The sequence below is a fragment of the Prionailurus viverrinus genome, chromosome A3 (assembly GCF_022837055.1).
Source record: "Prionailurus viverrinus isolate Anna chromosome A3, UM_Priviv_1.0, whole genome shotgun sequence".
In the NCBI taxonomy this organism is placed as follows: Eukaryota; Metazoa; Chordata; class Mammalia; order Carnivora; family Felidae; genus Prionailurus; species Prionailurus viverrinus.
The window spans coordinates 26,213,535-26,228,105 of NC_062563.1; the positions used below are offsets into that span (position 1 = coordinate 26,213,535).

General features: G+C 49.3%; 1 protein-coding gene across 7 annotated transcripts in view; it reads right to left on the reverse strand.

The window, feature by feature from the left end:
- The window catches only part of DNMT3B (DNA methyltransferase 3 beta), a 42,108-nt gene that overhangs the window by 25,395 nt on the left and 2,142 nt on the right, over positions 1–14,571 (reverse strand). For 6 of the 7 annotated variants that reach the window (XM_047852100.1, XM_047852097.1, XM_047852098.1 and 3 more), the window contains exons 1-3: positions 9,593–9,707; positions 1,299–1,461; positions 265–326 (exon numbers count right to left, since the gene is read on the reverse strand). In XM_047852100.1, the coding sequence (XP_047708056.1) occupies positions 265–326; positions 1,299–1,461; positions 9,593–9,694 (327 nt within the window). In that variant the 5' untranslated portion in view covers positions 9,695–9,707. Of the gene's footprint in view, positions 1–264; positions 327–1,298; positions 1,462–9,592; positions 9,708–14,571 lie in introns of those variants that run through there. The other variant, XM_047852096.1, reaches the window with a different exon arrangement.

Consider the following 14,571-nt stretch of genomic DNA (forward strand, 5'->3'; position numbering starts at 1 on the left):
ATTGGATCCTCCGGACTGGGAAAATGAGAATTTCAGAAATATGCTGGGAAGCATTTAGTAAAAAAACTTTAAAATGGAGTAAAATTAATGTTTATGATTTAAAAAAAAAAGACTTGGCACGTAGCAGAAAATGCCTTCATGCATGAGGTTGTTCAAAGCCCTCTGTGTGCTTAGTAGTTTTCAAATCCGTCAGTCAACAAGTATTTACTGGATGCCACTCAAGGGAATTCCCAAATCCTGCACAAGGGACGAGAGGACACATACCTGAGTATAACTTAGCAGACTGGAGACCTCCCTCTTGGACAGTCGTGAGCTTGATCTTCGGCCTGGAGAAAAGAACCGGTCTTGTCTTTTGTGGAAGGGCCAGCCTCCGGGCCGGGGGGCAGCCGTGTCTTCCCTCGCTGACCTGCTGTCCCCTGTAGTCTCCTCTCTGGGTTGGGGGCAGAGATCTCTCTAGACCCACTGGCATCCTCAGAGGGTTAACTGAGCCCCTCAGGATCTGATTTCCCTTCAATGTATTCATAAGGCAACAGGGCACAGGGCCAGGCACATAATAGGACCCAAAACAATGACTGAAGGTACTCGGCAGGAAAGGCATCAATTTCCTTCCAGAATTATGGCCACCAACTGCAAGTAATGAACAGTCCAGTGCCTGCCATATCGGCCACATTTCAAGTGCTCGCATGTGGCTAGTGGCTATTCTAGCGCACCACGCCGAAACAGAACACTTCACCCTCGTAGAGTGTCCTATTGGACAGCACAGCTCTAGAGGATTTCAACAACAGGATGGGACAATACAGGAGTTTCCAAACCAGCTGGGTCAGGAAATCTCAGTGGGGTGAATCCCAGGTGATGTGATCCAGAACTGTGGAGGGGAGGGGCAGGGAGGGCAGGATGGCAAAGGAAGCAAGCCTCAGATCCTCCCCCACATATGTGGCAAGTGTCTTCTTGCCACATAATCACCTGCAAGGGGAGAGGGGTCCCTCTGCAGAAGAGCCAAAGACCCCAGGCTATGCTGCAACCTTCCCCCCCATCATGACTGGAAAAGGACAGGGGTCATCACCCCGGGGTTACCTCCTCAGATTCCCAGCTGAGGCGAGAAGGGGGGCAAGGGCTGTGGACAGGGATGAGAAACGGGCCGGGCTCTGCCTCCATCCATTTCTCTTTCCTGGGAGATGTGGCGGGGCTTGTCAGAGACCAGAGCCTCTCCCCACAACCTGCCTCGAGCCTGCTCGGAGGCTCATGTCCCAGCTGCAGGGCCTGTCTGTCCCACCCCTCCTCCCCGCTAGCCCGGCCACCTCTGATCTCCGGGGTGCTGATAGCCTCCAGGATGGGGGGTGAGGGCGCATCCTTGGAGTCAGAAGACTGGTCGCTGCAGCCCCCGTTAGTGATGATGGAGTCTTCCCTCCCGCTGGCGTCCTCCTCTCTGTTGAGTTGTCTGGTGTCTCCCTTCATTGTTTCCTGCAGGAGGGGCCAGAATAGGTAGGGTAGCAGGGAAACAAGGGCACAAGGGGGCAGCACACCCCAAACCTCCCACCAATGGCTCTACGTCCTCAGGCCAAGGGAGGCCCCTTGACATATTCTCCGGGTGATACTCCTACCCAAGGACCCCACCCAGGCTGCCCCCCCCCCCCACCCCGTAGCCTGCCCCCCTCACCAAACTCGGAGGCTCAGGACTTGGTTCCATGTGGCCAGGCGGCCCGAAGGCTCAGACACCAGCACCCAGGACAGAGGAGGGGGCTGGGCTGTGGTCTGAGGCTCAGGCTGTTCTGTGCAATTAGCCGGCCACTTCAAACAATGCCATTTAGGACCCGCCTGCCCGGGTCTGCCTGCAGCCAGCCTTGGTCCCCTCTGCCCCTGGCCCCCTCTCCCTGCCCAGCCTCCGCAGGGCCTCAGGAAGCCAGTGCATTATTTTCCCTCCTGACCCCTTTGTTTGCTCTCTCCCTTCCCCTCAATCTCCAGGTCCTCTTCCCACCCGCCCCCTCCTCCCCCACAGAACAGCTTCTCTCCTCTCCATGGCAGCACAAGCCCCGCCCCACCCCAACCTCAGGGGCCCATTGGTCTGCTGGCCTGTCGCTCACTCCCCTCCTCCCTCACCAGCTGGGGCTCAGAGTCCCAAGTTCCCAAGAAGGGAAAGGATGGAGGAGCACAGGCAAAGGACTGGGGCAGTTAACAAGGGGCATGCTCCCCATCTGCTCCAGCCTCACCCCACCTCTGGGCCTTTGTCTCCCCACTGCTGCCCGTCCTGGTAACTGCATCATCACCAGGCTATTCAGCTCAGACCAGCTCAGGCCAGGTCCTCGCTGAAGGTTTGAAGGGCTGTGCGACCTTCATCCTGGTCTTCAACGGATGTTGGCTGCAAGAGCGTGCACCTTTCATTTACGCCTATTAATGCGATTATGGGCCCATTTTATAGAAAAGGAAAACTGACAGACAGGATTAGTCTCCAAGGCCAAAAATCACACCTAAGAGGTAGGGCACCAAGGCAAAACTAGAACCTAGGTAGTAGATGAGGCCCCCAGACACCCATTCCTTACTTTCCCCCCAAACTACTCCAGAGGTATTTGCCACCACACCCTATTGCTCTGGACTGAAAAGCTTCCTGAGCTCTTGGGAAAAGCTTCCTGAACAAAAGGCTGCTCATCAGCACTGAGCACTCCCAACCCCTGTGCCCCATCTTGGGAACTCACCGCACCGTACCGTACCGTACCAGATGACGCACACTAGCCTCCCAGGGTAGCTTCTAGAAACATCCTCTAGGCTACAGGACGGTGGACTGCAATAGTGATGTGGCACCACATCCACCAGGGGGCGATGTGGGGAGCGGTCTGAATTGGACTGCAGCGCCCCCAGGTGGATGGGCGGTGTGCCCTGGGGTCCCGAAGCCATCCTCTGCCCCTGTCCGTCCCCCAGGCCAGGGCATGGGGCCAACTAGACCCCTGCTGTATTTCCCATAAGGCCCAGGGAGCAGCACCTCTGGAAATCACCTGGGAGCTGGTCAGAGCTGCAAAATCTCAGGCACTGGCCCTAGACCTCCTAAGTCAAGACCAACATGTTCGAAAGACCCCTGGGTGATTATGTGCAAGTTAGAGAAGCATTGTTCTGGTTCTAAATGTACACTGATCCATAGCACATGGTGGCATCTACCTACCCCACGTGGTCCAGGGTGTACAGGGCCACACTTCTTGGTCTGTTTTCTCTTGATACATGTTAAGGAACCTCACCAGCCCCACGGAAACAGAGGAATGCCTGACCTGGTCTGATCAGCTGCTCCTCACCCCCATTCACTGCCAAGCCCTGACCCGGAAGAACAGGTTGGCTGACCTACGGCCAGTTCCTGTGAGGCCAAGCTGCCAAAATCCGAGGAAAACTGCTGGAGTGTGGTTCCAAGTAATAATTAATTCCCAGCGTCTTACCCTTGGCCAAGCCAGTGAACTAAATAACCTAGGTAGCCTGACACCAGGAGGGCGTCTGCGTCATGGGGTGTAAGACACTAAAGGGTACACAGAAGCTTGGGGAGGGGGGGAGGGCAGTGAGGCCTTCCAGTCAGAAGCTGGTAACAAGCAGGTCAGAGGCTGAAATTGAGGGCCATTACTTCCCTCTCATCCAGAGCCCAAGATTCCCTCAGACGGCCCTTTACTGTGTCAGTCAGGAGACTCCCTCCTAGACAGGCCCAGGTGGAGCCTGCAGCCAGGAGTGGACAATGATTAACTACCTTGGGCCTTCCCCCAGGGCCTCAGCAGTGCCAACCTGTCCCCCAGTCTACCAAGCATACATGTGAGCAGAGCACCCTTCCCAAAGCCGCATGCCAACATTCAGGAAAAATCTGCCCCTATAAACTAGGCACATGAGGACTGGAGGAAGGTTCAGGGAAGGACACCAACCAGCTCTAAGTGTCCTCAGCTACCTGGGCTAGCCCGGGAAAGCTGTTTTAAGTTCATTTTTAAGAGAAAGAGACAGAGCGTGAGCAGGAGAGGGGCAGAGCGAGGGAGGCACAGAATCGGAACCGGGCGCCAGGCTCTGAGCTGTCAGCACAGAGCCGGACGCGGGACTCGAACTCACGAACTGTGAGTTCATGACCTGAGCTGAAGTCAGAGGCTTAACTGACTGAGCCACCCAGGCGCCCCAGCGGGGAAGCTATTTTAAAATACTCCCCCTCTCCCAATGTATAATTCGATTATGTGAGTTGCATCACCCCGGGTGTGCAGTGACATGAACTTGCCTTGCTGTCTTACTGTCACAACACACACCGGCGTCCAGAACCTGCGCAGGCTGAAAGGTGCCCAGCTCAGTGCCTCTCCCTGACCAATTCTACACACAGGATGAATGAAGCGCGCCTCCAGGCATGTGCTACAGCTGCCTCCTCAGCCTGGAAGCCCTCCGCATCTCTACCACATACCTCCCTGTTGGTCAGACTCCAAAACCACATCGTGACAGTCGGGAAGGCTTCTCCCAATACTCCTGCTCCAAAAAGTAATAACCTGGCCCTCCTCACACAAATCCTCTCACCTAAAGATACAGTAATTTTCTTTCAGCGTTTACTACCCTATATGCAACACCCTCTTCGGTGCTCTAGCTGCATCAACTCATTTAATCCTTCAATGTGGTGCATAGTATCCCTATTTTACAGATGGACAAACTGAGGCACAGATTAAGCAACAAAACACACACTTGTTAAGCAACATAATACACACGTGACCAGCGTGACTTGTTAACGTGCTCAAGTCCAGGAAAAGTTAGAGAAGAACACATAAACTTAGCCACATGCTCTTGAGAACAGGAAGAAATTAGTACCAGAGACAGGCGTGTAACAAATGGTAGAGACAAATCACCGTCATCTCTTCCCACCACCTCTTGGATAATGCGGCCCCCAAGACAAGCTGAGTGCTTTACCTAGTGTGATCTTTCTAGCGCTGGAGGATAGCCTGGCTGGGTTACCACCCTGAACGAGATGGCACCTTCCAGAGGGATTTTTCCAGAGTACTTGCTGTGCTAGCCGGAACAACCGTGCCTTGCCACCCCACTGTTGTAACAGGGCCCAGGTCCCGACCGTAAAAGCTAAAGGTGGTACAAACCGCTCTCTCAGCCCCCACCAGATCCCGAGGCAGGTCCTGTTATCAACCTGCTTTGGACAGGCTCAGATGAATTAAGTCACCCATCAAGGTGGCAATGCCAAGACTCATGCCTAAGCAGTCCAGGGCACGTGCCTGTAACTGCCGTGCCAAGACACGGCGGCCGAGAATTCTAGTTAGGGACACTGCCTCACCCATCCCAGAGACTGTGGGGAACTTTAGGGCTGAGGGACAGGACCCACCGTGATGCGTGGTGAACTCTGACCCTTTCCCAGAAGCTGGGGTCCAGCACATGATTTGGGGGCGGGCAGCAGCACAGGGTGGGCTCACCCGCAAGGTTCTCCCTCCAAGGCTCTGCCTCATTAGTGCAGGGTGCCTGTGTCCCAACTGAACCAGGTCAGACGTGTCCAAATGCAATGTGGCAGACAGAAGGGTGGGTGGCACCCCCAATTAGACTCAGGGAGGAGGCTCAGGGACTCGTCCCCCCACCCGACCCAGCTATAAGGCTGAGGAGTGATGTCATTCACTTCCTCCAGGCTGGCACCAGCAGCAGTCATTTCACAGCATCTTGTAAATGTTAATTGCATTAATTAAATGCACAATACAGGAAGAGGGGAGGATGGTGGACATGATGGAGAAGTAGGTAGAAGGCGGGGCCACTTGGGCTTCCCTGCCCCACATGAGTCCCCCCAGGGGTTAGAGATCACGTGAAGTAAAAGGGAGGTTGAAAGATATTCCCATTCACCTTTTAAAGAAATTTCGTCTTCTCCACAGCCCCTGGGAGGGAAATCTAGACTCCTGTATCCTCCCCCTCAGCCGCCCAAGTCTTTCTTAGCTGCTTCCCTTGTCGGAGATAACAAAATAGTTGAGATGGAGTAATTACTATGTATCTCACCGAAAAAAGAGAGAGCTTACTCTTATGATGCCCCATTTTGCAGATGAGTAAACTGAAGCTCAGAGGTAACAGATGGGCAGATTCCTTGCCCAGGCTTGCACAGCAGCTAAGTGATAGAGGTTTAGACTTCACTCAGGAGCCAGATCTCAAAGACATTTTAAAACCAATATGCTAAGTATAGTTACAAAAGTGAAACCTGGGTAGGGACACCTCACCCAGGTGAGCAGAGAGAAGGAGGGAAGTGGGAACAATAAGTACAACAGTCTAAGAGGCTGGAAACAGGCTGCCCACCTGGCTGGTGGCAGAGTATGAGGTCACAGAGTTCAAGGTCTTTACCTGACTTTTAGGATATCTTTGCTAAATTCCAGAAATTACCAGATCCATGGAAAGCTGGAATGAAAAAGCCCTCAATGGCTTTCTCAAACCCCAGTTTTATCATTTGTGAAATGAGATGACCTCCCCTAACTCCCTGGGTGGTTGGTGCTAGGGACCCCCAACGTAGAGGATGAAACCTTGAGAAGAACCCGGGGCTTACACATTTCCGTGTGCCATCCTGCCAGACTTTCCAGCTCTGCCTCACAAAAGCATCCCTTCATCCTGGGGCATTCAGAAGGAATGTGGACAACTGCTCCGTGCCTCTAGGCCATGGCTGCAGGCGCCACTTTCGTTGTACAATAAAAACTGAACTTTGGTATATTGATCAGAATTATTAAAATAATTGATCCCAGCAGGGGTCAAATTAGACAAATGCAAAAAAAAAAAATGGCTATAGGAACATGTTCCTTGCAGTACTGCTCATATTAGCAAAATACTCACAAACATCTAGATGTTCTTCAGTGGATGGGAATTAAATTATATACCATTACCCTTATAGATAATTCACAGAAAAAGGAAAAACTGGGGCACCTGGCTGGCTCAGTCTGTGGAGTGTGTGACTTTTCAACTCACGGTTGTGGGTTTGAGCCCCACTTTGGGTGTAGAAATTCCTTAAAAATAAAATCTTAAACTAAAGAGAGAAAACACAAGGAATGTACAGAAAGATCTGCAAAGAAAAGGCAACTTAAAGCGGAGTTTCGAGTCAAGCTTTTTACCCTATAAACAAACGCAGCCCCCTTCCCCTACAATTATTTGGGAAACCCTTGGAAGGGTGTGCAAATGTGGAGCGGAAACCAATGGTTAACTCTGACAATGATGGGTGGGAAGCAAAGGAGCAAAGGATTCTGGGAGCTGCAGTGCTCGCTCCTATAGTCATGTGTCCCTTAGCAAAGCCAGAGTGGAAGAGCCCACTGCCCTCTCCCCTAAGGCGTAAGTGAAGACCAAATTTCTAAAAAGCCACCACCTTGTGTCTGCCCCTCACAGTAGTCTGCTCCTGCTGCCACACAGCCAATGCCTTAAATCTCAACTGTCCTCTTATGGAGGCAATGGGGATAGAGTGAGCCTTTGAGATGGCAAAATGACAATACCTAAAAATGCCAAATGTTCCTTCCATATCCTGTTACACAGGACTCTTCTGCTACAAATCAACCCAGCCCAAAGCTCTTACCAAGACCTGAGTGCAAGCATGGTGACTGCTGTCCCATTTATCATAGCAAAAGCTCCAAACAAATGACTGCCTAAATCCCATGCAGCCATAGTGGGGGATGGTAGTGAGAGGCAATGAATGAGGAATGACGGGAAGATGAAGCTTTGTCAAGTGACAGTCCGTACAACACAGTCTCAGTTAATACGCTAGCATATGCATTAAGCCATGTTCCTCCAGCATTTTGTTCTCTAACTGTAAAAAGTCAGGTCTCCTGGGAGGGTAGTTTGTGAGTGAACTACCATATCCTCATGTTACTTTTACAGTCAGATATTGTCCAAGAAACGTTTCTTTCTTTGAACATGGCCATTCAAGGGGTGTCTGGCTGGCTGAGTTGGTTACATGTCTGACTTCAGCTCAGGTCATCATCTTGCAGTTCATGAGTTCAAGCACCAAGTCAGGCTCTGTGCTGACAGCTCACAGCCTGGAGCCTGCTTCCGGTTCTCTTTTCTCTCTCTCTCTCTCTCTCTGCCCCTTCCCTGCTCGCACTGTCTCTGTCTCTCAAAAATAAACATTAAAAAAAAGAAGAAAAGAAAATGGCCATACAAGGGGCGCCTGGGTGGCTCACTAAGTTAAGCTTCTGGCTATTTCAGCCAGGTCATGATCCTGGGGTCATAGGATCAAGCCCAGTATTGGGCTCCACACTGGGCAAAGAGCCAGCTTGGGATATTCTCTCTCTCTCTCTCTCTCTCTCTCTCTCTCTCTCTCTCTCTCCTCCCCCCCCCCCATTCCACCACTGAACCACTACCCCTCTCCCTCGTTGTGCTCTCTCTCTCTCAAAAAAAAACCAAACTCTAATGAAAATGGCCATTCAAGTTTAAACAATCTAAATTTACTTGTGTATGGTATGAGGTAGGGATCTCATTTTTCCCTATAAGGAAAGCCAAACACACGTAATGACAAGCATGTCCCAACTCCTCTTCTTTTATAAAGTCCCCCCATGTATGTAGGATGTTTCTGGACTGACTTTTCCCTTTGGCATTTATCCCTTGCCACCCCTTTTAATCATCATAGCTTTACTAATAAGCGCTCCTATGCTAGGGCAAGCCTGCCAACCTTACCGAAAATTTTTGCCAGTTTTCTCCCCTAAAGGTCTTGCACATCCCTTAGTTTACATTTTCTTATTTCTGGTTCCCTCTTCTAGTTAGTCCCCAGGGGATTTTTCTAGGGAGCTTAGCTCTGCACACAAATAAATTTACACAGCACTTCTAGTTGATTCAACATGGGAGGACTTACAGATTACTGCTACCATAAGCAGAAAGTCCTAATATTTATATGTGTGTGTGTTGTGTGTATGTATGTATGTATGTATGTATGTATGTATGTATGTATGTATTCTTTTAGTATATTTTGTAAGACAAAATTTTGGGAGCGCCTGGCTGGCTCAGTCAGAAGAGTATGTGCCTCCTGATTTCAGGGTTGTGAATTTGAGCCCCATGTTTGGTGTAGAGATGACTTAAAGATGGTCAAAAGGTACAAATAAATCTCTGGGAAGTAATATACAGCACGGCAACTAAAATATTACATTGTATGTTTGAAAGTTGCTAAGACTGCAAACCTTAAAAGTTCTCTGCACAAGAAAAAAAGTATAGGGGTGCCTGAGTGGCTCAGTCAGTTAAGCCTCCCACTTCAGCTCGGGTCATGATCTCGTGGTTCACTAGTTCAAGCCCCCATAGGCCTCTGCGCTGATACTCGGAGCCTGGAGCCTGCTTTAGATTCTGTGTCTCCCTCGCTCTCAGCCCCTTCCCCACTCCCGCTCTGCCTCTCTCTCTCAAAAATAAACATTAAAAGAAATTTTAGGGGTGCCTGGGTGGCTCAGTCAGTTGAGCAACTGACCTCAGCTCAAGTTATCATCTCAGGGTTCATGAGCTCAAGCCCCGTGTCCAGCTCTCTGCTCTCAGCTCAGAGCTAGCTTTGGATCCTCTGTCTCCCTCTCTGCCCCTCCTGTGCAGGCACTGCTTGCTCTCTGACAAAAATAAACATAAAAAAAAAAAAAAAGCCTATGTCCCACATAAACCACCTTTTTCAAAAACTAGCTACAATTACCTGGTATGGGCAAGGGTCTGCCAGTCTCAACAGTGGTGAAGCAGGCCTGCAGGCAAAGAGCGGGCTGTAGCGGGCACTCCTGAGTATCTTAACCCGACACATCTGTGCATCCTGCCAGTTCTGTGGGTCCAAGCCAGGTGGGGACAAAGGTCTCAAAGAAATGCAACAGCATTGCCATCCACATTCTACTCCCTGCTAGCTGTGTGGCCTTAGGTAATGGTGACAATCAAGCTTAATATTGAGCAATCACTCTGTCCGGCGCTTACCCAGAACTTCCCAAGACAGATCAGCACGCTGGCAAAGGCCACTCTCCTACAAGCATCAGACAGGAGCTCCCCCGGGCTTCAGGAGCCATGCTCGGCACTGAGAAGCACAGGCAGACAACGGCCAACAGCTCATCCTCACGGAGCCCACAGCTGGTTCAGGAGAGGGTGGTAGGACAAAGCCAGGTGGTGGAGGAGACAATAACAAGGTTGGTTCACCCCAAAATCTACACTGCTCTCCCAATATAATTAAGACCCTTTTACAAGAGCACAACAGGACAGATTCTGTCCACACCTCTATGCAGATTTGCTCAGAGTTTTCCAAACCCTTCCACCCAGTGTCGCACACTGCCTCTTGCATAACCCAGGACGACCCAGAAGATCTTTGTCACAGTACCTGCCTGTTCAGGCTTCTAGCCTAGTTAATACTCCGTTTCTCACCACATCCCGGGTGAGCCAGCTTCCTTCTGCTTCTTTCTGCTCCCCTCTCCTCTAGATTCTAGTGCTGCAGCCACAAAACTCAGGCAGAGCAATGCTTCAGTCAAGCCGAACAGCGCACATTCATGGAGCCAGGGGCCCAGCACTGTGCTGGCTGCACCAACTGACCGAGAAAGCATCGTCCCTTCTCCTAGAGCTGGAAGCCTGGGTTCCAGCCCCAGCTGTGGCCCAAGTGTGTCCACTTCCAACACCAAACAAATGGGGCTTATGAATAGACCCAATTAGCCTCAGAAGATGGGACTGCAGGGTGGAAGGTAAAGAAATATTTTGGTATCCCCCTGGGTCAGCCTGTTCTGTAGGCCATGCTCCTCCTCCAGCCAGAGGCTTACACAGGATCCCTGAGACTGAGAACCACATTCTCTGCAGCCAGGCCTGTGCCTCTCAGGCAGGACACTAGGAGATCACTCTCCTCTGGTGACAGACCCAAGGGCAGAGAACATCGTTCCTATTTGGGGAGACCCATAGGGATGTGCAAGTCATTGTCCCACAGAGAAATAAATGCTCCGGTTCAAGTCTCAGATGACTTTCATCCTTCTCAATCATGAAGATCAAGCTCAAAACTTAAATATTAAAAATGAAAACTGTAGGGGCACCTGGGTGGCTCAGTCGGTTGAGCACCTGGCTTCTGCTCAGGTCATGATCTTGCGTTTCTGGAGTTCAAGCCCCACACTGGGCTCGCTGCTGTCAGCAGAGTCTGCTTCAGATAGATCCTCTGTCTCCCTCTCTCTCGGCCTCTTCCCCGCCTGCACTCTCACAAAGGAGAAAAGAGGAGAGGAGAGAAGAGAAAAGGGGTGCCTGGGTGGCTCAGTGGGTTAAGTGTCCAACTCCTGCTCAGGTCATGATCTTGTAGTGAGTTGGAGTCCCGGGTCGGGCTCTGTGCTGACAGCTCAGATCCTAGAGCCTACTTTGGATTCTGTGTCTCCCTCTCTCTGTCCCTCCCCTGCTTGCTCTGTCTCTGCCTCTCACTCAAAAATAATAAACATTTAAAAAAAAAAAGCCTTTAAAAAAAAAGAAAAGAAAAAGTAAACAGAAAAAAACCCTCAGAAATAAATATTGGAATGAGCGCTAAACAGAGAACAATACTCTCAGGGAGATAAAAGATGGATGAGGACTCCATTACACATGGAATTTCTGGGACAAGAACACTTCAAAACAAAAGACAAAAGTTAAAATATTAGGACTTGGAAGCTGAGGACCATCTCCCAAAAAGCAGAACATAAGAACAAATGGTCAAAGACAATTCCACCAGGCCAGGAGACTTAAGAGTTATAGAATGAGAGGAGAAAAAAACTAGGGAGGTGATGATCCAAGAAATGTATTCCCTCAACCTTAGGAGCCCCCAGCCACCTTGGGCCTCTTCCCATCCCACACCTGCTCAGTATCCACCTGCCCCCAAAAGGAAATGTATTGGTTAAGAACCTTTATCCACTGACAACTGCTTACTCTCCCACCCATCAATTCTCATCATTTTTGAAAAGTGCATTTCTAAATCTCCTGTAGTCTTTTTATGGCTACCGCTCTTCACACATTTCAAAGGCTATAAAAAGACAATTTTCTGCAAAAGTTGAGTTTGATCCCTGAGTCACAGAACTAAAGCAGACAGAGGGAAGGTAGAGGGCACACAGGGGTTTGAGCTAGGGCAGAGCCCACAGACCACAGTTTTAATGAATGAAATCTCTGTGGGTGAAGTGACAGGCAACTTTGACCAGGCAAGCTAATAATAAAAACAAAATTAAAAAAAAAAAACAACACAACAGAATCCAGTGGTGGCAGATTCCAGATACTCTGTTCCCCCTGATCCCCAAAACTATTCTCCATCTGCTTGCAAAGGCCAGCCCCAATGGTGACCACAGTGCCCTCTAAGGCCTTCACCAATTGAGCCGCCTTTCCTTGCCAGTCTGTACTCCTTGGATCCAGGTCCCTTAGAAAGGCCTCCTGGTCCTATCTACATAGAAATGGAGGCCCCCAAATAAAAGCAAAACGTTGATTACCTTGGCATTGTGAAAGTACAGGTGATGACTAGTTTCTTCTTGGCATCTGAAGACGGTAAATTTGATTTTCACTTGTATGAAGCATTTTTTGAAGTACTTCCATTCCCTACACAAAACAGGTCCTCCTAAATCTTTGCTTATTCCCTGGAAGAAAACTGAGGAGACTGTGCGAACTGGGACTGTGTTTCCCTCCTGGAGTAAAGAATAACCACTTGCCAATATTTGAGTGTTTACTACATAACATGCATTTTTTCAAGTTTATTTTTTAAGTAGTCTCTACACCCAACATGGGCCTTAAACTCACAAACCGGGATTAAGAGCCGCATGTTCTTCCAACTGAGCCATCCAGGGGCCCCCGTAACATGCAACATTTACTCAATATTTAAGCTATAGCAACTCAACAGACTTAAACATCCCCTGCAATTAGCCAACCATTCTTGGACTATTTTACAGATGGAGAAATTGAGGCTCAAGCCAGTGACTTATAAATGGAGTGAACAGGTATATAAATCCAGACTTGATTCTAATGCCCAGGCCCCTTTATTGCCTCAGACTAATAATATGACCCAATGGATAACAGGCTTTTTTACAATACACTTGACCCTGAAAAATGTGGGCTTGAACTAAAGGTGTCATATATGCTGATTTTTTTCAAGAAATATATTGAAAAAAAGTTTGGAAATGTACAACAATTTGAAAAAAAAAGATTTAACTGCATAACCTAGCAATACTAAGGAAAAAATTAAATTTTTTACATTTATTTATTTTAAGAGACAGAAAGAACCAGTGGGGGGAGGGGCGGGGGGGGGGGGGGACAGAGGATCTAAAGCAGGCTCTGTGCCACAGCAGATGGTGACCTGAGCCGAAGTCTAACACTTAAGCAACTGAGCCACCTAGGTGCCCTGAAAAAACTTAAGTTAGGTATTATTGGAAGAAGAATAAATTATACAATACATGTAACATACAAAGTATGTGTTAATAGACTGTTTATGTTCTCAGTAAGGTTTCCCATCAACAGTAGGCCATTAAGTTTTGGAGGAGTCAAGTTATACATGGATTTTCCAGTGCGTGGAGGCAGAGGGGTCGGTGCCCATAACCCCTGGTCCCATCAGCTACAAAAGGGATCTGATGAGATCAGCCCCCACAAAAAGTTAGACAAATCAGCCCCTCACTTTGCAAAGATAAGAATGGTCTGAAAATGCAATGAGGAATTCTGTACTTCTCTGATCCAGCAACCTGAATTCACAATTAAAAAATAACTCACAAGAACGGGCCAGAGCTGAGGCCCTGTACCTATCAAGTGCTGGAGGAAGGTGGGGGCATTTGTCATGATATAGGACCCAGGAGGAGTTAGAGATTTAAAATGGACTAGCCCAGGGTGGCTCAGTCAGTTAAGCAAGCGTCCCACTTGGGCTCAGGTCATGATCTCAAAGTTGATGGGTTTGAGGCCCTGCATTGGGTTCTACATTAAGAGTGCAGAGCCTGCTTTGGATCCTCTGTCTCCCTCTTTCTGCCCCTCCCCAGCTCTCACTTTCTCTCAAAAATAAAATTAAAACCATAAAAATAAAATAAAATAAAATAAAATAAAATAAAATAAAATAAAATAAAATAATAAAATGCACCACCTCAGATGAAATTGGAAAAGGTGTCTGAGCAAGATGGCTTGCATGAGAGCTGGTCTGAGACAAAGGAATCACAAGGTAAGTTTTCCTGGAAAAACTTTCCCAAATCGGAAACGGGTCCCTGGGGCTGCAGTGAGGGGTGACAGGCACCGTTGGGTCGCAGGCCCCACGTGGCTGAAGGAAGGAAAGGAAGGCAAGGTACTTCCCCCAACCCTACCTCCCTTTGCTCCTCCCTTTCACCCCCTGCAGCTCCCAGATACTCTCCTCCCCTTCTAGGGTTTGAAGGAGGGGCAGGTAATGCCTATGCTTTAGGCGCATGATGCAGCCAGGCCCAACCCCTTTGTCTTGGCCCTCTTTACCCCAAGGAGGAAAGGTAAAGGATCTCACTTAGCTCTGCCATTATGCCTCCAAGGTAGGCCTCAAACTTTTGGGGGACGGATGGTAAAAGCGGCCCCAACCCGCCAAAAACCCTGGCTCCTTTCAAAAAGTAACAAAGGCGTTCCTTCCTGCCAACTCCCAACAGGAGTTGGGAAAGCTTTGGAAGGATTTGGAAAAGCTTTCCTAACTGAAAGGAATAGGGTACCTTGGTGGAATACAGGATAGGT